The 20,493-nt window shown below is 28.6% G+C and overlaps 3 protein-coding genes across 7 annotated transcripts; 2 read left to right on the top strand and 1 right to left on the bottom strand.

The window, feature by feature from the left end:
• The first annotated feature begins 155 nt into the window (after positions 1 to 155).
• Positions 156 to 4,763, top strand: LOC105255984 (arginyl-tRNA--protein transferase 1). 4 transcript variants are annotated; one of them, XM_011265578.3, is made up of 10 exons: positions 156 to 228; positions 845 to 930; positions 1,101 to 1,243; positions 1,390 to 1,516; positions 1,608 to 1,738; positions 1,819 to 2,231; positions 2,645 to 2,806; positions 3,743 to 3,915; positions 4,045 to 4,306; positions 4,493 to 4,675. In XM_011265578.3, the coding sequence occupies exons 3-10, from the start codon at positions 1,147 to 1,149 to the stop codon at positions 4,658 to 4,660; spliced, it is 1,533 nt and encodes a 510-aa protein (XP_011263880.1). In that variant the 5' UTR covers positions 156 to 228; positions 845 to 930; positions 1,101 to 1,146; the 3' UTR covers positions 4,661 to 4,675. The 4 variants fall into 4 exon arrangements, with proteins under 4 accessions (XP_011263880.1, XP_025268721.1, XP_011263879.1 ...); XM_025412936.1 differs by having other exon boundaries at positions 163 to 252; XM_011265577.3 differs by having other exon boundaries at positions 164 to 407; positions 4,493 to 4,763.
• A 520-nt stretch (positions 4,764 to 5,283) lies between these two features.
• LOC105255981 (sialin) lies at positions 5,284 to 15,511 on the bottom strand. 2 transcript variants are annotated; one of them, XM_011265574.3, is made up of 5 exons: positions 15,375 to 15,511; positions 8,516 to 9,353; positions 7,858 to 8,177; positions 7,277 to 7,521; positions 5,284 to 5,569 (listed from the first exon to the last, which is right to left on the bottom strand). In XM_011265574.3, the coding sequence occupies exons 1-5, from the start codon at positions 15,424 to 15,426 to the stop codon at positions 5,375 to 5,377; spliced, it is 1,650 nt and encodes a 549-aa protein (XP_011263876.1). In that variant the 5' UTR covers positions 15,427 to 15,511; the 3' UTR covers positions 5,284 to 5,374. The 2 variants fall into 2 exon arrangements, with proteins under 2 accessions (XP_011263876.1, XP_011263877.1); XM_011265575.3 differs by lacking the exon at positions 15,375 to 15,511 and adding an exon at positions 12,570 to 12,746.
• Positions 14,232 to 20,109, top strand: LOC105255983 (2-hydroxyacyl-CoA lyase 1). Its single transcript, XM_011265576.3, has 12 exons — positions 14,232 to 14,399; positions 16,020 to 16,161; positions 16,408 to 16,492; positions 17,071 to 17,252; positions 17,411 to 17,587; positions 17,676 to 17,917; positions 18,205 to 18,390; positions 18,468 to 18,543; positions 18,848 to 19,085; positions 19,185 to 19,292; positions 19,440 to 19,563; positions 19,689 to 20,109. The coding sequence occupies exons 1-12, from the start codon at positions 14,355 to 14,357 to the stop codon at positions 19,782 to 19,784; spliced, it is 1,701 nt and encodes a 566-aa protein (XP_011263878.1). The 5' UTR covers positions 14,232 to 14,354; the 3' UTR covers positions 19,785 to 20,109.
• Positions 20,110 to 20,493: the final 384 nt, after the last annotated feature.

Here is a 20,493-nt window from a genome sequence, read left to right as displayed (position 1 = left end):
TTGACAGTTTCAACTCTGGTTTCAAACTATTTGACCAATCAGGAAAAAGATTTTTCTCTCCTTCAACCAGATTGGTCAATCGAGGAAAATCATGTAAGTTTTCAATCTAAATTTTATCTTTTTTCAGTTAGCTATAATTTCAGTTCGACTGTCGATAGGCTTCTCTTTCTATCTATATTTATTAAAAATGTAGAAGTCTGTATTGTATGTTATACAACACGTATGACGGTGCGTGACAATCTACAGTCATCTGTAATGTATATTATTATTGTATGAAAAATGTTAAAATATTATTTTTGAGAACTAAATTGATTCCAAAAAAAAGATTATGTTGAATTTGTGGAGTAAAGTGTTTAAAAATGACAACTCTGAATGAAGAAACAAGAGCTATCTGTGATTTCATTTAAGTAATAAAATAATATATATATATATATATATATATATATATATATATATATTTCTTTCTCTCTCTACAAAATATAAATAAATTATCATTTGGTTTATGAATGAAATATTTATCTAAATAATAAATAAACTCTCAACTAAACAATTAAAAATTATAGTCATTTTACAAGTGTTACAAAAAACAGTAGTAAAGGTTATTTAGCATTAGCTTAGCTTGAAAAAAAATACATATGTGTATATTATTTATTTATTTTTTATATTATATGTGTATATTATATGTATATTATATGTGTTCTTTGTCTGAATCATATCTATTTTTTTTTTAATTTTAGCCTCTTAAAAGGATTTTGAAGATTATTTTTTATTTTTTTATATTCTTTGTATTCATTTTCACTTATTGATCAGCTATTGAGCTAGATTAGATTCCATTTATTTTTAGGTCAATATAAGTCAATTAAACATAGAAGAAGTTAACAATTTGATAAGTGAAACTGTTAGGAACTGTGGAAAGTGAAACTGTTAAAGGTAAGAAAATAGATAGCAAGTTGTATGATTAAATTGATCAAGGAAAAAAGTTCTTTTAAGATTTTTAATCAATCACACAAGGCTATCTAAATATGAAAGAATCAGACTTTAAGACATAAGACACAAACAAATCTTTTGATAACTTATTGATCTATCTAATCTAATTGCAGAGCAACGATAGATAGTTGTGTATAATTTATCAGTAAATTTAATAACATGGCTATACAGTCATATAGCATTGTGGAATATTATGCAGAACATGAGGGTTATAAATGTGGCTATTGCAAAAGTCCAGATACAAATTTTAGTCATGGTAAATATAAAGACAAATATGAAGTATATTTTGCTCTATATAATATCAAATGTCTTCATGTTATTTTAAAATACTTTAAAATAGATGGTTATTTTTATTACAAATTATAAAAATTTATTATAAGACATATTTATTACTTGTTTCAGGCATGTGGGCACATTCGTTGACAGTGCAAGACTATCAAAACTTGATAGATCGAGGATGGAGACGAAGTGGCTGTTATTGTTACAAACCTACCATGAATCAAACTTGCTGCCCACAATATACCATAAAGTGAGTGATAAGTATATTTCTTTCAGATATCATATTATTCAATCATAACTCTGACTGCAAAGCAAAATGTGCATAAATAATGTTTTTTTAGATGTGAAGCATTAAATTTTAAAATATCAAAATCTCAAAAAAAAATCTTAAAGCGTATGACGAAATTTTTGAAAAACGAATTAACAAGTGATAATGCTGGAGCTATTAATGAAGATCAACAAGATAATATAGGTAACAGAATTTTAAGAAATTTGTGCATAATAATAACATTTGTAAAAATTATTCAATAACTTTATAATATTTATTGTTAGATTTAAACAATATGGAAGTATCTAATTATACAAAGTATATGGCAAAAGCGGAAAAAAATGCGTCACATATTAATATTTCATCTGTTGATGATGAACTTGGTGGAAGACTGTCTGTGAATTTAGTAAAATCTAAACCTCAAGTAAACTCTATTTCTGCATCGAGGAGTAGTCAAGGACAGATGACAAATTCTGACAGTAAAAGTAGTCTGCATGTTAGAAATGAAATTACTAATGTAGTGCCTTGCAAAAAAGCAAAGCTCTTGCGTTTGGAACGCAAACAAAATAAATTGTTAGCTCAAGGTAAATCACAAAGTGAAATTGAAAGCATCATGAAAGAGAGAAAACAACAGAATCATATCAAGACTTTAGAGGAATTATTTGAAGAAGTGTATACTGGTTTGAAAAAGTTGGAGGTAATGCAACACTAACGATTAAATTTTAAAATTGTTATTTATTTTACCAGACGTTTCCTGATTTTTATTATAAAAAATATTCTTATTTCTATACGTAGTTTTTGATATGGTCCTCTTTTCTCCAATTTTGCTCATATATTAAAAGTATATAATAAAACGAGTAAAAAATTCAATAATGACAGTAATATATTTGCTGAAAATACCGGTTTTATGTTAGAAACCTAATAGATTGATTGTTTATATATATTTATATAATTAACTATATTGTATATTTATCTGTATTATTTTTCCACTACTTCAATCTTTATAATCTTTTAATTTAACTATAACTAGTCGCAATAAATTGTATTTTTTGTTGTAAATTATAATTATTAACTTGTCTTGATTTGTGTTAAGTTAATAATTTTTGTAAGTTGAGATTAGTTCGAATTGCACCGATGAGTCCTGAATATCTGAAAACCTCGAAAAAATCTTACGAAGTTTACAAAAAGTATCAGACCACGATACATGGAGATCCGGTTGAAAAGATCACAGAACAACAATACACGAGATTTCTCGTGAAATCTCCTTTACAGGTAATCTTATACGATTTCGTATAAGATGTCTCTATTTTAGACAGAAACTGCTTTAATTCACTAATTTCAGAGATATAAAATACAGCAAATCGCGACAGATATCTTAACGCAAAACTGTCTAAATTGTATATTGAAAAAAATAGAAATTATAGATTTGATGTGAAATTAATTACATTATGTGTAAGATAAGAGCATTGTGAGAAACCATAATAAGTGGCTATGCGCTTTTGATTTAATCTTCTTTTTTTATGTTTTACTATTATCAACAATCTTAAGCTCAATCTAGCTCTTTCAAAATTATACGTTGTAATGTATTAATAAGAAGCTAACATTTTTAATGAAACAAGCACATAATAGCTATGTCATGATTGGAGCAAAGTGGACCTTTCTTTTTAATCAGGAAACATTTAATTATTTGTCATTGTCATTCAACGAAGTAATTCTTATATTGGACAATTTTATTTATTAATTAAATGTTATGTAAATTTTACATTTGTTTGCAAATATTTTTATCAGATGAAATTAGTGAGAGTGATGTCGGACGAGTTTCTTAATACCTTTGATGCGAGTGCAAATCTTTATAAAAAATATCAAATGGTGATTCATAATGATCCGCCAGAGGAATGCGATCAAAAGTCATTCTTTAACTTTCTTGTAAAAAGTCCCTTGCAGGTACACTTTGTATCTAATCTTTTTATTAATCTCAAATAATATTTAAAAAATTGCCTTGAAACAATTTTCTTATGCATTATAGCAAACAAGAATGCTTGTTTATTTGTGTTATTATCATACATACATGTATTTTCTATTTTACAAAAGCGCAGAGTCTAATTAGTGTCTTTAAGTCGATCATTAAAAACTTTTATTATTAGTTTTATTAATCGTCATAAAAATGAACTAGTATCTAAAATAATAAAATAATATAATATTTTAAAGCAATGGATGCCCAATAATGGGCCACCTCAAGGATACGGTTCTTTTCATGAACAATATTGGTTAGATAATGAATTAATAGCAGTCGGAGTGATAGATATTCTGCCGTCGTGCATCTCGAGCGTGTACTTTTTTTATGATCCCACATATAGTCAACTCTCTTTAGGAACTTTTAGGTTTGTATTCAAGTTCTTGATTGAATTAAACATTTTTTTATTCTTTTTTTAACAAATATTAAAAATCTTTACAATACATTTGAATTCGAAGATAGCTATAATTCTAAATAATGTATTTATTATTTCTAGTTCTCTGCGAGAAGTTTACTTGACGAGACAGCTTAACAAAGTCGCGAACGATTTGAAATACTATTACATGGGCTTTTACATTCACACATGTCCGAAAATGCGATATAAGGCCAAAATGCGACCATCGAAACTTCTATGTCCGCAAACGTACGTGTGGTGCGACATAGAGCCCTGTTTAATTAAATTGGACAATGAAAAATACAGTCGTTTAAATAATGATGTAAACGCAATTGATGAGGACGGTGTAATCGACATTCAAGAGGTATATTCTTTAAAAGATAACTTTAAAAGATAAAAAATCGTTATATGATTTTTTAATGTAAATATTATTTTTGATATATAGTTGGTGTTAAAATATAAAATTTAAATTTACGTGTTGTAAAACTTTTAAAATTTTAATATTTTGTTAAAATTGATGTTATTTCATTGTTATTGAAATATCTTTTAGGTACTAATCTTATACAAACGTATTGCAATGCCGTATAAAAAATACAAGGAACAACAAAATATATGTCAAACAATGCGCGGAGAAAAACGCAAGATAAAGGAATATGCCAGTCTTGTCGGAATGCAATGCGCGCGAAAGATGCTACTCTATCGCTATTCCAGAGAGTGATTATGTAAAAGTCACAAACAATCGTATCTCAGAAATTTCTTGAAAAGATCTTTTGGAAAATGTTTTAGAAATTAATTGCTGGCTGATATTATAAATTAATATAAGAATAAATTATTATAAGAAAATTATTAATTTAGCAATTGCTAATTTAAAAATTTGCTTAAAATAATAACAAACTTGAATAAAAATAATTATATTTTATTATTCTATCATTTGCTTATTTTTTTTATTTTAATATCACAACTCAATTCTTACATATATATGGAGTAGCATGTTTAATATGCATATTAGTTGACTTCAAAGTTAATGAGGTAAAAACAATATTTTTTTATTCAACCATACATTAAGATATCAATACAAAAGAAATTTCAGTCAAACGATGAATATGAAATTCGATAAATAATGAACAAAGTTACACGACACAACAAAATATATAATTTTATGTTTTTTAAAAATCCTAATTTATTAAATTTCGCCTCTTCAATTTCTATTTCTTGTTTTATTTTTAAACATTTTGATCTTTTAAATATTTTTCATTTATTTTTTCAAATTGTTTTTAAACAACGTTCTAATTTTGCAATCTTTTTTAAACATTTTCTAGACTTTTGTCTAGATTATGTTTAAAATATTATTGTCTATAATTAAATATTTTTGTTGCGCATTCGCGATATGTCGTTATTAAAATGAAAATTTTGGATTTATTAAGATTGCATATTAGGTTTGTGCTACATTGTTGCTAAGCTCCAATTCAATTTGTCTAGCTTCTACATCAGGATTCGGTCTATTAATCGGTCGAAGCTCATTCCAGCTCTGTATGTTACCGCTACCTCCAAACAGGAATACAATCATACTTCCTATACATACCGCAGCGCCGATCCAAAAAAGTATTTGCCATCTATCGATTGGATTCTAATGCAAAGAAAACAATAATGAAAATTTACATTAAAATTGATAATATTATTCGATATACAAACAACATATAAGCTATTTTTTTAATGTAACTCATAGCTTATAATTTGATGTGTAAAATCTGAATCAATATTTAGTATAGTAATAGATAGATTGTAATTTAATAATTGTAATTTAATAATTGATTAATTAAATGATATTAAATGAATTTGATATATATATGTATATATAATAATAAGATAGTAATAAGCTAAAGCAGCGGCTTGTAATGTATAAATGAATATCTGAGATGAATGAACATGAATGGTATTTGTTGTATGCGAGATATGAGGAAATAATTCGTATCATTTGTACATAATATGCGCCATTATAAAAATATATAAGAAAAAAAGAAAATATTTTATATTAATGCTCGCTCACGAAATTAACGAGATCTCGAGCCCAACAATAAGTATTGGATATTGTTTCATTTATATCTCGAAGATATTTAAATACTTTTTTCACGAACAACTTGCATCAAGCTACATTCAGCAAGAAATATTTCAATCATCGAATTAGATTGCTAAAGATACTTGATGTAACATCTCTTATATCTTATCCAATCACTTTAAAATTTAATGTAAGTAATATTAATTATTGTTTGAAATAATTCCGTGAAAAATATAGAGCATTTCAGATGCTTGAAAGACGCGAGCAATTCGATCTTAGTTACTTGAACATATATATAATTCACAATGTGAGCGAGATCGAGAACTCGGGAATGACTGAAAAATAACGTGCATATGAAGATGTATAACGCGAACGAAAAAAAATCTAAAAGGAAGGAAGTCGAGTTACAATCGAGATAAAATTGCTACTCGTCGCATGAGACTTCTTGCATAATGTCACATACATGTGTCCTCTTCTCTTTCATCTTTTGACGACACTCATGTCTCCAAGAAGAATTACTCGCGTAATTTGCATTAAAATGACATTGCAAGATAAAGATTTCTATTTAAAGATAAAATTACTAAATAGATTTCTTTATGTAGATGTAACAGACGCAAAAGTTGCCCGTTCGGGTGATTCTACATAGATATACTACGTATTATTATTATTATTATGTAACATTGCACAAGCAGGAGCGATAATTCGGGACAAACTTAATAACTATGGTCACAAAGTGGATTGCATAGAAGCAAGCTACGTAGAGTTAAACAATGAATGATTATTAAAGCGAGCGGATTACATAGATATGCATAAAATTGTAGTTATATAACAAATTAAAACAAAGTAAAACAAGCGTCAAATATAAATTGTGGATGAAATAATAATATAATTTCCTTAGAGTGCGAGAGTTTGTGGATCAATAAATTAAGATTTAAATTTCGAAATTAGAAATTGACTTTATAAGTGTTGAAATATGATATAAATAAAATTAATAACAATAAAATTGTATGTAATTATATCGTAAAAAAATAATATTCTATATTTTACATAATTCTTATTCTTAATTCAACGAAAAAATGTCTTCGATCAATTTCTAATTCCGATATTATTTAGATTCAAATTATGTTTCGAATGATATAATAATACATTTAGAAAATTGTTATTCTTTCAAATTAAAAAATAATCAATTCAAATAATAAAGTCAAATTATCGTAAATAAACCAAATTAATTAAGAAATAAATAAAAATTAATTAGAATAATAAATTTAAAATACTTACTCCGTATTTGCCAGCTACTTCTTCGACTATCGGTGGGATAATCATGCCGGAAGTAGTACCGATTGTATTCATGATGCCGTAAAGGAAGCCGGCAAAGTTTGGCGCAAGATCCTGATTGTTCGACAGATTCGAAATAAGAGCAGCGCCATTGAAGCCCAACGCGAAGAACAAAAAGACATTTGCAAGTACAAAGTCACAACCAACGTAGCCGACTAGTATCAGGAAGATGCCCGGCAGAAAATGCGCTGGAAGATTGATATTACATGCGTCACATTATTTTCCGATTGTAAATTTGAGTCCTTCGACGCATTTCAATTCAAGTTTGATCTCGATATGTAAGTCATTTATATACATAACGCGAATATTATATATTATATTCGTAATTTTTTATAATTTAAATAATTCACACGATTCGGATGAAATGGACTTTCATTTTGATTAAAATTTTAAAGCCAAATATTTTTTTTATAAATCTACATAGAGCCTTTTTCTAATAAAAATATGGTGAGAGTATTTTGATAGTTCTGGATTATAGAATAAAAATTAATATTTATATATTTATATATAAAAAAAATACTTACAGAATATAGTCGCCAGTTTTCGTAAAAGAGTGATGCTGATGACCTGCTTTCTTTTGATAGTGTCACCCGCCCAGCTGAAGAAGAATCCGAAGAGCATTCTAGCGCCCCATGGAGCACCGGCCGCGGCGCCGCCCTGGGTTAATTGGAAGCCCAACGCTTTAGTCAAGTACAACATCAGCGAGTTTTGGTAGAAGAATAACAGGAAGAGATTTCCAAAATGACATATGATCAAACTGATAAACGGTAGCGATGTCATAATCTGTCGTATTGGTGTTTGCTTCCACTTGGGCTTCTCGGGGCGTACTATTCCCGCTTGCGCGCTATAAAAAAATTCGCGATCGATTAAATCGATTTGCAATCGCGTGAACACGAACTTCTTCGAAGGAACGTGATAATCGTATTATTTTAATTTATTTTATGGACGTACTGAGATGTGACACGAGTTACATATAATCAATCTAATGAAAAAGATCCTTATCTTTATTAAATTTTTTTAATTAAGAATTTTATGAAGAGATCAATCTTTATGTTATTTTTCTACTTTACAGTCTGCTATATCGAATGATAGATCATTAAGTATATAGAAAAAGATGATGATACATTCTATACTACTCTAGAATGTAAAAAAGCAGATTACGGTGGATACTTTGCGACTCACGTTAAGATGTAATTCTTCTCCTCGTCGGTGATGCCGGGATGTTCCGCGGGAGAATCGTAGGCGACCAATGCCCACATTATGATCCATACCAGCATCAGCAGGGACGGTATGTACCAGCCGCTTTCCCAATTTATGTTCTCTGCAATAGCGGCTATCATCGGATATGTAAGGATAGTGCCGAAGGTTCCACCGAGCAAGGACCAGATGAACCGCGCCCGCTCGTGTGGCGGTGCCCATTTAGCCACCATGGTGTGACACGCGGGGAAAGTGACACCGGTGGTGATACCAATGATGATTCGCGAGCATAATAATATTCCCCAGTGACAATGTGCTAGGAACGGGCTCACCAGCGATAGGACCGCTGACAGGATCGCTGTCCAGAGGATTGCGTGTCGCGGTCCATATCTCAACGCTAGCCAGCCGCCGATGAGATTGCCGGGCACGTTGCCGTAGCTGTAGCTGGCCAACAGCTGACCTCGAATCGTCGGGGTCCAGTCGAACGGTAGATTGCTAAACAACTCAAACCGTGTGTCCGGTGTTCGCGTCGTATTCGTCGTTGCCTGGCGACGATGCAGCGAGTGCAGTTTCTGATCTCGCTCCTCCTCGACGCGATCCAAGATGTATTCCTCCAGGTAGCTGCCCGGATCGAAAATGTTGACGATATCGCGTCGTCGTCGCGCGGATTCATCGAACACGCACACGCCGCTGATCGTGTGATTGATCGGTTGCTCCTTGATCATCGGCACTACCAAGATTGGCATTTGCAAGCGACACGCGTAGCTGGTCCAGCAAGCGGTGAACATCATCACGCATATCCATATGCGCATCGGCATCCATCCTATCGATCAAGAGAAATAGAGTTTTTATTAGAGGATTGAAATTGATTTAGGGTTGACCGAGATTAAGAATATATTTTGTAGAGTATCCGAGAATATAATTGGATCTTCTTCTAGATACACATAAATTCTTTAGCTAAGTTGAGATCACTTTTTAAAAATGAAAATATGTGCGAAAAAAGACACATTTTATATTAATAATATATTAATATTATACATTAATAATAAATGAAATCATTAAAATTTTGAAATTTTTCATGAAAAAAATGTATAATAAAATCTTTATTTTTCATTAAACTTTAATTAAACTTTATCTATCTTTAATTATATCATTCATTAGCTCATTAAAAATATATTCTAATTGGAATCTTAATTTAAAAACTAATCAAAGCTATACGTAAAATCCCGTTTAAATCATCTTCTCTAGAAAAATAAAAGTTTCGAAATAAAAAAGGAAAGAATTGATAAATAAGAAGATGCAAAGAATTTTATTGAAAAGGAAATCCATTATCATTTATTGATTTCTATCATTCTTGGCAATCGGTACACAAGTCGATTAAAAGTATTAAAAGTATTATTGGAATATTATTGGAGTATTATTGGAATATTATTAGAATATTATTGGAATATTATTGGAATTAGAATATAATTGGAATTTTTATAATTAGAATATTATTGGAATATAATTAGAATATAATTGGAATATAATTGTAATTATGCATTGAGCCGGATCTGTATTGGCAAATTGACCAATCATGGTTATTTTTTAAATAATCAACTGGTTGGTCGATTATTTCAAAAATATTTGCTTACGACTTACGACTTGCGACGTTACGATACGAACAATGTAGATCCGGCTTTAACAGTTATTATATCTCGTCTCATAAAAATATATTTAACAATCAATTAAATGATAATGGAATGTGATTTAATAATAATATTAACATTGTTTTAGCTTCAAGTATAAACGTTTAACTTATTCCAAAGTATCATTAACATTGTTTTAGCTTAAAATATAAACATTTAACTCATTGCGAAAGAAGGACCTGTAATTATTAAAACGGGACGCTAAAAAATTAACATTTATAGAAATATATTTATATCATTAAATTAAAAATCGCATATAGAACTCCTTTTGTTTTAATACGTTTTATTTCATCGTAGAATATTATCTTGAAAAATTGTTCGGAGCAAAAAAAATAGACGAAATAACCTGCTTCTAATTTATAACGTTCGTATACATTTTTTAACGAGATTTCAACGTTGCTTTCGTCATACGATTTGCGCACTTACGTAAAAGTTTCCAGAAAAACGTCGGAACACGAACCGAGAGCACGTTTTCTCGTATCGCCTGCATTTAGAAATGTTTGGAAAGAAAAATTGCTAAACAGCTGATTTTATGGTACATTATCATGTCAACTAGATTCGCAGATGATTAGTTTCTCTCAGATATCGTAGCAAGCTTTGAATCATTTATTTTCGATTCTATCGCGATATATTTACTAAAATTTTTATCACTTTATGTATATAATTAGGGCAAAAGTTTTAACTGATAAAAGATTATGTCACCATAAAATTATATAATCTTCTAATTCGTTAAATAAAATAAATGATTCTATTTTAATTTTTTACGAATAATTAATGTTAGTTTAAACATGATTACATATAATACATAAATAATTGGTAATTTAATAAATGATTATGATTAAATAATTTAGAAAAATTTCAAAAAACAATAACAGAAAATTCAGAAATAAAGAGAGATAGTGAGAGAGGGAGAGAGAGAGAGAGAGAAATGACATTTAATATTTTTTGTTTTATTAAATAAAAAAACATGATGTTTTTTGAATCTCAATTAGTTTAGATTAGTACATCATATATATTATATATATGATATTTTTTATATCTTGCTAATTTGTTTGAATGAAGGTTGCTATTTCAAAATTCGTTAAGATGAAAATTTTTGGTCTTGTTGATAACAATAAAACATTCTTGTTAATATATTTTATAGAATATATACAAATTTATTTTATGAGTTATATGCGAGCAAAAAATTCGTATCCTTATTTAGTCTCATCTATAATTATCGATAACTAACAATATTGTCTATAATTATCGATGGTTAGAAACGCGCGATCGGTCGCGATATCCTTAAACTGTCATAAACGTTACATTTCGAAAGACTTATCAACACATTCGATGGTATAAGACCTTGTTCGAGGATAACAGCTTATATATATTAAATACCTTAAATATATTAAATAATTCTTAAATAAGAAACCTACGAAATTCAAGATCGTATAAATTATAACAAAATATATAAATAAGTTGACATATTCCTGATATAATTCAAAATCACCGATCCGAAGAAAATTAAATTTATGTTAACCTCTGATGTTTATATGTATAAAGTTTGTAATATTTTTCAAATCTTGTTTATGAGTAAATAAAGATGTTTGAAATCTAAGCAAAATTCTTAAGACGATTCCAAGTTTCAACTTCTAGTTGACAACTACAAATTAACACTAAAGTAATTCCGCAAAGTTTTTCTTTTAAAAAAACCGATCATGCAAATCTGTAAAATCACCTTTATGCGCGACAAGATTGAATAACGGAAAAAACCGATCATGCAAATCTGGATAATCACCTTTATACGCAACTAGATTAACGAATACCTTTCAGAAACTATGTCAAAAGTGCCGAAAGTAAAAAGCAAACATGCATATAAAAGACAGGAGAAATTTGCTAAGACTTAGAATCGAACGAGTAATCGATGAAAATGTATCATTAAATTATAGAATTTTAATTTTTTCTTATTTTATCTTTTTTCAAAAAATAACGAACAATGTATCAATTTTTTAAATTTTAATTAAAATAAGTCTTGTAATACAAAGAATTAAAAATCCTAAAAATGTCTATTTTTTATGTATTGCATTATTATCTTATATTAAATATCAAAGTATCAAACGTAAAAATCTTTCACTCTTGATATAATAATTGTATAAAAAACTGAACGTACATATCGCGTTTTTAAATTTCATAAGTCACAGCAAATTTTACGACAAATTTTGTCTGAAATAAAATCATAAGAAGATCAAAATTTTTGTATTTATGCAATAATAATTAATAATAGAATATTCAATGTATTTTGAAGTTTCGAGTTTGTGCAATACAGAATAAATTTTGCAAATAAAAGATAAAAGAAAAATTTGACTTACGTAATAATAATTGGTAGAGTCGTCGATCATGCTTTTGAAACTTCATATTTTAGTGCCAATTCAAGAATCGGCAAAATTCAATAGAACATAATCTCACTAACTCGCGATACTTGTAATGATTTTCGAAATTCTCGTACATGGGCCATGACCATTTGACTGTTGTTCGTCTAGCTTTGTAGAGAATAATTTTCCGTTGAAGTACTCTATTTATACCCCCACGCAGTTCGCTCTTGCTCAGGAAAGTTAGAAGAGAAGTGGGGAAGTTTCAGAAACGAGAGAAACTTAAGGGTTTTTTTTCACAAACCTTTTTAAAAGGATGTTCCGGGACTGATAATTTTGTTATTAATCTCTTTTTTTTATTATTGATTACTTTTTTAAATGTAAAAAGTTTTGCTAATTATGAGATATAACGTTCAAAATCGAAATAGCATGTATAATGAACAAAAACTGTTATAACATTGTTATTTATATATATAATTATTCTTTGAAATTGTATTAAATATAATACAATTGTATTAAATATAATAATTAATAGATTATTATTATAATATTATAGCTAGGAAAAAAACAGTTCAAACGCAGAGAATGTCTTATGCATCGATGGCGCACGTTTAGTGTTATTGACCGATTATGTAAACGTAAATCAGGCAAGATTAAGCTTTTATTTGCGAGAATAACGTGCCATTTTATGTACGTTCTATTGTACAACATATACAATGATGTATTTAAATCTAGGACAAGCTGACCTCAAACTGAAGTCACAAACTTTTTTCATTCTAACAAATTGAAAACATTGATAACATGACGATAATTTATATATTTATTTCAGAGACTTTATTTGTTTATTTACGAAATATATCATATAAAATATTCATTTTTTAATTAAAATATGTGCTAAAGTTTTTAGAACGTTTCTGCATATTTTCAAGTAATGAAATTCCTGACAAATGGTAATGTGATTCTCTCTATTATATATTCCGCACTATTTCTCATTACTTTTACACTATAAAAGCATCTTAAGCGTGAAATTCCAAGAACAAGACATGTTTTAACAATCTCATTACAATCTATTATCGTTTTACCATTTCACTATTCTTGTGATAATGACATTCGCGTTGCGAGTCATTTCGTATTTCGCTTTCTATAAGCTTTCTACCTGTTCACTATGTTGATGAATGACTCTAATTTCGTTGATTTACAATTTGTTATCATATTATCCTAGTTGCCGAAAAATCATTTCATTTAATTATAACATATACATATTAATGTGTAAATATATATGTATGAGTAAATATATGTATATGTATATGTACATGTATATATCTGATTATAAAGTCATGTGAGTAGGCAATGAAGAATATATATTGTTTGCATGCTCACTTTAGATACAATTAAATAAATTAAAAAAATATATAAAATATAAATGTACTTTATATAATATATAAAATTTGAGAATTTATTGTAATGTTAAATTACTATAATTTTATATATTTTTAAAACATTTTAAATTAATTAACATTTTAAAAAATTTAACTTAGGAAAATTTTTAAATTCATGCAATTTGAATAACTTAGATTCGTATTTTGGCGCGATAAGATCGATATATTGCGATTATGTAACATTTCTTAGTTATGTAATATTTATCAACTGATAATTTGACAGTCATGGAGAGGAGTACAACGGTTATCATTAGTCGTGACTGATGAACGTGGAGTGAGTTGACTTATATTTACGTTCTTGATATACTGCAAGATATTCGCATGTAAAAATTGAATAAACGTCAAAATGAAAACCGGAAATCAAATTATGGCGGAAGCCCTGAAGAAGCAGGTATTGTGGATGATTGTTTTTTGATTTTATATGACAGAAAGTTTTATTAGTAATACCAAAGTATAATCAATACAAATCAAGTTTTAAAGTACAAATTTCCGAAATCTTCGGAAATTTTTTGAAAAATATTCTATGTAAAAGTCTTTTATGGGATTATTAATTTCGCTAATTTTGCTGAATCATTTAAATTTAACGAGAAAGATCGTGCGTCGATTTAAAGGTTATGATCATATACACATCACACGCTCAAACGCATATATGTAATGCTTACAAACACATTGTTATATGAGTTTATATTCTTGCAAGTATTTTAGAATGTGTTTATGATAAATTCACTCTATATAATGAATTTTATTGTAAAGTCAAGACAGTTTTCTTATGATTCTTAAATTTTATTGTACTTTGTACTTATTTTTAATTAATATTTAATTAATATTAATTTTTAATTAATATTTAATTAATATTAATATTTGTTTTTAATTCTTCCTTACTTTTATCGTATCTTGACGTATATACATTAAGATAATTTCTTATTTCTACAAAAGACAGAGGGTCATTGATTCTGTTATTTTTAGTTATATTCTTTTGCCTTTCGCAAATAAACGGCTTTAATATTTTTAATGATAAGAAAATAAAAATTAATTAAACGAGCATATAATTCTAAAGAAAAAAAAATTATAAAAATATTTTTATACTATTCCAAAACATCTTAAGATATAATAACACATAATACTGAATAAACAAAGATTTATATTTCATACACAAGAAAAAATTTTTTTGAGACGATCTTTCTCTTATCTTTGGGTGAGAAATAATATTATAATTAACAAGTGTCACGAACGATTGTCTGAATAACAGATAAGTTGTTGAGTTTACAATGTATTTACATATAAATCAAATTCGTATAGCGTTCAACGTATTTTTACATCTTCAATCGCAAACACGCTATTCTTATCATAATCGTATAATACTTACGCTTTTTTCGCGATGTAATTAACGGTGTACGCTCGTCGCATTCTTGATACATAATGGATATATCAAACTACATTGACTGACTGAGTCATTATATACACATCGCAGCTATTGAAATAATAAACGCAGACTCTGTCTTATTTTCATTCTGTGCGCTATCTAATATAAAATAAAATTAAATCAATACTGAGATATATATATATCAATCATGAAGTGTGAGTTGATCAACTCCATGCGTTGCAATATATATATATATATATATATATATATATATATATATATATATATATATTGCAACGCATGGAGTTGATCAACTTACGCTTCATGATTGGAAATAAATACACACGGATGAAGAAGATCGTCATGTATCAATTAAAAGAAAAAAAAACTTATTTTAAATCTTATTTTTACAAGCGCAATTAATCATGCTATTGTATGATTTCATTATTTGTAGACATATTTAATTTTTTTCATATTTAATTGTATTCAAATGCATTTTTATTTTATATTTTATTAATATGCATTTTTAAGTTCATAAAAAAATAAAAAGATCTATGTGTATATCATATAGTACATATATTCGAGTGTTATTATTTCTCAAGAAAATATATATTACTCTCTTATATATAGTATATTACGTATCCGCAGGGTTTGAATTATGTCTTCGGTATCATGGGACATCCCGTGATTGACCTGGCCATAAGCATGCAAGCTGTTGGTTTACAATATCTTGGTTTTAGAAATGAGCAAGCTGCTTGTTACGCCGCGCAGGCTTATGGATATTTAACAAGTAAGATTGAATAGATTTTTATCTCAAAATTAATATACTATGACGATGATAATAATTATATGATAATTATATGATAATTAAGTAGCAAGTTTTGCAACAATAATGAAATATTATTTTATAAAATCTCAAATGTTATATAACGAAATAATAATATATCGCAAGGAATTTAACACGCAATATAATATGGAATCAGATAGAAATAAATATAAATTTATATATAAATAAAGACTTATTTTTTTTATCTAGGAAAACCTGCAGTAGTATTATGCGTTTCCGGTCCGGGATTGCTACATGTTATTGGTGGTATGGCGAACGCACAAATAAATTGTTGGTAAGTAATATGCGTATTTGCTTTAACCTTTGCAAAACCTTGGCGTTAAACGATATGCGTTATCGATAAAAAAATTTCATTAGAATAAAATACATTAATTATAGTTGAGCATACATAATATATGAAAATATCGGATATATAAAGATTGAAATATGCAGAATTTTGATGAGTGAAATTATAAAAGGTAATTTCTTTTTTTTCGTGTCTTATGAAAAGATTAGCATATACGGCAATTTCGTCGCAATTTTGTTTGTCTTGAAATCATTGTCTAGAAAATCATGTCGTGGAAATTATCCGTCCAACTGTTATTTGACATTGTGATTGCGATCTCGTAATAATGACCAAGGTGATTACGTAACTCTTGTATACTTTGTAATTTATTTTCTAATAAAAAAATCGGATTCTCATGCGCGCATATGTATGTGAGACACTTTTATTGCTCGTAAAGATTATAGAAAATAATTTTCTAATTGAATTATCTAGCTTTTTACTCAAAATGTATGACTTGAGTTTCTTAGAACAAAAGTTTTATTATCATGAATTCGAAATCCTTGTTCGGACTGAATGTATTTTTGCAGGCCTGTTCTTGTATTGGGAGGATCCTGTCCGGAGGATCACGAAGGGATCGGTGGATTTCAGGAATGGCCGCAGGTCGAAGCGAGTAGGCCCTATTGCAAATATGCTGCCAGACCACCATCGGCCGGTCTAATTCCAATGCATGTCGAAAAAGCTGTGCGACTCGCTACTTATGGTAGACCAGGTAGAAATAATATAAAATTTTTAAATTTTTTTCGGAGTACTTTAATACTAGGACAGTCTTAGTGACAAATGATGAAAAATGTCATCTAATTTCATGAATTTATCTTTGAACAACTCATTACATTCATAATTTTACATTTCATATGTTTTATATTGTAGGCGCCGTTTATCTCGATTTACCTGCTACTTTATTAACGCAAGATGTGGACGAAAGCAAAATATTTAAGGCTTTACCTTGTCCGCCACCACCGTTATCTTATCCTGATGCAATATTAATCGAACAAGCAGCGATTTTATTGATAAGGGCGAAGAAACCCTTGGTGATAGTCGGCAAGGGTAAATACATAGATCTCGCAGAGAGCTTTACCCAACCATTTTTTTTTCTTTTCCTTTCTTTCCTTATACCTTTTTTCTATTTTCGAAGGTGCCGCTTATGGTCGAGCTGAAGGTCCAGTGAGAGAGCTCATTTCTTCAACCAATGTACCCTTTTTACCGACACCGATGGGAAAAGGCGTTGTACCGGATACGGATGAGCATTGCGTTTCCAGCGCACGAACATTCGCGTTGCAGCATTCCGATGTTATTTTATTGCTAGGCGCGAGATTAAATTGGATGTTGCATTTTGGACGATCACCCAGGTTTCAAAGTGACGTCAAAATCATACAGGTAAATTGACGATACATTTCTTGGAGAATACGCGATGCATTTTCATGTAACTTTTTTTTCATTTATTGAAATTAAATTAAAAAATGAAATGTATTTTTCATAAAGACTACGATGACTAAAAATATATTTTTCAAGAACCTAAAAACTGTTAAGCGAAAATGTTGAGGAAGAAATCATATATAATACATATAATATATATAAATTATGATAAATAATGATATAAATGATATATATTACTAAATTAAATGATGTAAATTATTGTTCTTTGTTAATATAAAACTTTGTAGATCGATTTGTGCGCGGAAGAATTGCATAATTCGGTACCGTCTGCCGTCGCCATACAATCGGATATTGCACCGGCGACGAAATATTTGATAAACGCGTTGAAAGGTCGAAAATGGCACGTCGACCGAAACGATTTATGGTGGAAGGATCTTGCGGCGAAAATTGAGAAGAATAAGCAATTAGTTCAAGTGAGTATACATTTTAATTACAAATTAAATAAAAATTCTTTTTTCTTTGTATGATAAATTTCCTCGTTCATGTACAGCGCATGTCATTGGATACCAGTGTGCCTCTGAATTATTATACCGTTTTTAAACATATTCAAGATGTTATCCCGAATGGTGAGCATATATTTTATATCATTTACGTACATTTCTGTGTAACGATTTCGTAGAAAGTATGAAAGTACATTTTGATGGATGTTTTTTACTGCAAAAAAATGCAAACGTGTATTCTACTTTGCATTTTATTAAGAAAAAAAATTAATAAAAATTGTATGCTTTCTTTCTTTTCCTTTTTGCTTATATACACATAGATTGATTTATGAAGTTAAAAATTATCTTTTAAATATATTAACATATGTTTTTTTACAGTATCTACATTTTTATTATTTTTATCTTATTACTATTTTTACTATATTTTTAGATTGTATCATTTGTTCCGAGGGAGCTAATACAATGGACATTGGACGAACCATTCTCTTGAATGATTTACCTCGTCACAGATTGGACGCCGGTACATTCGGTACGATGGGCGTAGGGCTTGGATTTGGAATCGCGGCAGCTCTTTATTGTAAAGACAATGCGCCAAAAAAAAGAGTAATCTGTGTGGAAGGAGACAGCGCTTTCGGATTTTCCGGGATGGAAATTGAGACAATGTTTCGGTAACCCCAGTAAAAAATTATCAAAAGAGAGAGAAACTGGTATTTTACGCGCAAAAAAAATGTAAAATTATAATCACAGTAATCTTCCTTTCTTTGAAGATATAAATTACCGGTGATTATTATAATTGTTAATAATAACGGTATATACGGTGGTTTCGATGACGAAACTTTCAGACAGTTGCAGGCATCTGGGGATCCAACGCAAGTGTACGCATCTTTGCAACCTTAATATTGAGTTCAAAAATTTGATTATTGTTTAATATTATTATAGATATCTTTGATCTAAATATCCTTTTTTCTATTCTTGCATATGAATATATTCAGATACTTGTATTATTAAAATTATATTTTTAGAACACCTCCATTTTCTTTGACATCTGAAACTCATTATGAGAAAATAATGGAAATGTTTGGCAAGAAAGGATATTTTTGTACTACTGTGGAGGAAATTCAGCGAGCATTAAATCTATCTCTCAAGGTAAAATTACTACTGAGTCTAACTCTTTAAATATTATGTATATAAATATTATGTAAGTAATATATATAAGTAATGTATATAAATATTATGTAAGCAATGCATAATTTATAAAAATATTGTTGCAGGTAAGAGATAGTCCTAGTTTAATAAATATCATGATCAATCCACAAGCAGATCGCAAGGAACAACAATTCAATTGGTTAACGGAATCAAAATTATAAATATGCAGTGCACTAATTGCAAAATACGTCATTTATAATTATAATATTTCCAATCTTTTTTTGGAAAATTATATTTTTTATAGGTTACTGATTAATCACTAATATTAAATAATAAGAGTGCAAAGATTTTGTTTAGATTATGAACTTCTTGCATTGGAGTCACATTTTTCATATGATATATTTTTTGCAATCCAAAAATGTAAAGCATATCTTATATACATGATTAGTTTGTCCTGAAAGATTGATCATATGCATGAGACATATTTGACATTCTTAGTTTGTAAAAGATACAATGTCCAGAACATGTAATTACAATGCAAGGGATCCAAATGTCTCGCCAATAAGTAAAACACTAATAGAAATAATTAATATCGCTAAAGTAAAATAAGGGCTGTGTGTATAGGTTATTTTTATATACAATATATTTTATATTTATTAATTCTAAGAATCGTTTAATTATATAGGAAATTGGTTTATCGATATGTTATTAAAAGATATAAAAGCTTAAAGGTATAAAAATATATAATGTATGAAATATAATAATGTTATTACATTATATCTCAGTTATTTATTTGCTCCAATTGTTCCGTAATTATTGTGGATGTAATTGGCAAATTTAAATCTGACCTGTTTTTGTGCTTGCTCTTATTAATAATATCTGCCACATTCATTCCCATTTCTTGAATCTTCTTAGACAAAATTTGATTCG

This window comes from Camponotus floridanus, unplaced genomic scaffold, assembly GCF_003227725.1.
Source record: "Camponotus floridanus strain SB8 unplaced genomic scaffold, Cflo_v7.5 scaffold59, whole genome shotgun sequence".
NCBI classification, from domain to species: domain Eukaryota; kingdom Metazoa; phylum Arthropoda; class Insecta; order Hymenoptera; family Formicidae; genus Camponotus; species Camponotus floridanus.
The sequence above is the reverse complement of the archived record's forward strand: the minus strand, read 5'-3'. Positions and strand labels throughout refer to the sequence as shown.